This window comes from Scylla paramamosain, unplaced genomic scaffold (genome assembly GCF_035594125.1).
Source record: "Scylla paramamosain isolate STU-SP2022 unplaced genomic scaffold, ASM3559412v1 Contig94, whole genome shotgun sequence".
Taxonomy (NCBI): domain Eukaryota; kingdom Metazoa; phylum Arthropoda; class Malacostraca; order Decapoda; family Portunidae; genus Scylla; species Scylla paramamosain.
This window is the reverse complement of record NW_026973759.1, coordinates 315,001-317,500: the sequence shown is the minus strand read 5'-3', so window position 1 is coordinate 317,500 and position 2,500 is coordinate 315,001. Positions and strand designations below refer to the sequence as shown.

At 40.1% G+C, this 2,500-nt stretch overlaps 1 protein-coding gene across 1 annotated transcript in view; it reads right to left on the bottom strand.

Moving 5' to 3' along the window:
* Window positions 1-2,500, bottom strand: part of LOC135098954 (ankyrin repeat domain-containing protein 23-like) — a 36,703-nt gene that overhangs the window by 32,767 nt on the left and 1,436 nt on the right. Inside the window, exon 2 of the mRNA XM_064001386.1 lies at window positions 1,591-1,715. Coding sequence (XP_063857456.1) covers window positions 1,591-1,715 — 125 coding nt within the window. The remainder of the gene's footprint in view (window positions 1-1,590; window positions 1,716-2,500) is intronic.

Here is a 2,500-nt window from a genome sequence, read left to right as displayed (position 1 = left end):
GCTACTAAATAGCTTGCTTTCTGTGCCTTTTCTGCTACCTTCACTTTTTTCTCAAACCCAAGACTTTGTTGTTTGTTTTCTTTCAAGAGTCTCTTAAAGTAATCTATAGGTTTCTATGTCAGGTGACGATGCTTAGTTGATAAATGTCTCTTCATTTTCTGTGGAGTCATAGATTCATTTGATAACTCCAAGCCACAAACAACACATTTTGGTTTAGGGCCATTTTCGCTATCACAGCAAGTGAATCCAAGTCCAAGGTAACTGTCGTTATACATGCGAAATGACTTGCTGCGGCTACTTTTGCTGGTACCTGTCATTGTTTTAACTGATCTCAAGCCCGTCATATCACTTTTTCTGCTCGGACCCGCACAGCTGTACTCACTTTCAACTCTCACTTCATTTTCTTCACTTTCCACGATATGGCCAGGACGAGACGTCTCACTTTCACCAGGTTTTACTGTTACGTCACCATCAGTGCCTTCGACACATGTACGCTTTGACTTAATAATGTCCTCTGCAACTTCTTCTTTTTCTTCAGCACATTTACGCTTTTTTATGAGGTATTTCTCCATTTTTAAGCCTCGTTGAGCAACGAATGCAGTACGGCACTACGCGTTACGGGGAGTCAACTGTAGCACTGAGACCCCTTGGTCCTGGCCCTGGAGCTGCCTACCCAATGTTCTCGTTATATGTTGCCATATTAATTGTTACTAAAGGTTCACGCAAATCACATCATATATTCCATCTTGTATACAACCAACTGGTATGCATATGCTCAGTTTGTACACACATCTAAAATTTTTCACATGAACGTGTAAATAAGTAAAATAAGACAAGTGATATGGCAACTCAGGAATGCCAGCTGACTGCAGCTCTGATGGACGGGTACAGGACGTGTCCGAGTACTCGCGGCGCACCTACGATCACATACGATCACCTCGTATGTGATCCCCGCGGCGCACAGGTTGAGAAACACTGTTCTAGTTGAAGTGGCAAGAGTTTTCAAGGCTGTTTTTATGGTTCTAGTGGCAGATTAACAAGATTTCTACATTCCAAAGGCTGTAGTTGAAGTGGCGAGGGTTTTCAAGGGTGTTTTATATGGTTTTGGTAGATTAACAAGATTTCTACATTCCAAAGGCTGTAGTTGAAGTGGTAAGGGTTTTCAAGGAAGTTTTTATGGTTCTGGTGGCAGTTTAACAATATTTCTACATTGCAAAGGCTGTAGCTGAAGTGACGAGGGTTTTCAAGGATGTTTTTACGTTTTTAAAGACAGATTATCAACATTTCTGCATTCCAAAGGCTGTAGTTGAAGTGACAAGGGTTTTAAAGGGTGTTTTTATGGTTCTAGTGGCAAATTAACAAGATTTCTGCATTAACAACAGGAGAAACACTTTTTTAAAAAGGCTTAGTTGAAGTGATGCAGTTGAAGTGATGCAGGTTTTCAAAGGTTTTTTTTTTTTATGGTTCTAGTGACAGATTAACATTTCTGCATTATCAACTCTCTCTCTCTCTCTCTCTCTCTCTCTCTCTCTCTCTCTCTCTCTCTCTCTCTCTCTCTCTCTCTCTCTCTCTCTCCCCCCATACACTCACAGACAAGCCCCGAACAAGGAGGTCAACCACCAGGTCATGGTAGCCCTGTGATGCCGCCCAGTGGAGGAGAGTTGGCCCCACGCAGAACTTCAGAATAGGCTCCACCCGCTCCATTCTCTCAATGTCTGTGTGGAGGGTTGGATTGCATTAAAAAGGGTCCAAAGGATGTTTTAAGGGTTCTAATCCTATTTTAGGACAGTTTTAAAGATTCTGATCCTATTTAGGGAAGTTTAAGGGATTTTGAATCTGTTTATCAGTCTATAAAGGGAGTTAGAAGTGATTTGAAGCATTATTACTACTTCCTGTATCTAAAAAGTGGATTGCTGTTGCTAAAAATGGTGTTTAATCCTATACCTGTGCTTATAGATAAGATAGAAGATAATAGAGAGGTTTCGGTGGTGTTTAATCCCATTCCTGCATCTATAGATAACATGTGATATAGAGGGTAATAAAGAGGTTTTGAGGATGTTTAATCCTATACCTGTGCTTATAGATGAGATAGAGGATAATAGAGGTTTCAGGCATGTTTAATCCCATTCATGCGTCTATAGATGACATAAAGGTGGGTGACATTGTGACATAGAGAGTAATAAAGAAACTTTGATGGTGTTTAATCCTACTACTGCACATATAGATGAGATAGAGGATAATAAAGAGGTTTTGGTGGGGTTTAATCCCAATCCTGCGTCTATAGATATTATAAAAGGGGTGACATTGTGATATAGAGGGTAATAAAGAGGTTTTAGTGTGTTTAACCCTATTTCAGCGCATATGGATGAGATAGAGGATAATAAAGAGGTTTCGTTGGTGTTTAATCCCATTCCTGCGTCTATAGATATTATAAAGGGGATGACATTGTGATATAGAAGGTAATAAAGAGGTTTTAGTGTGTTTAACCTTATTTCAGCGC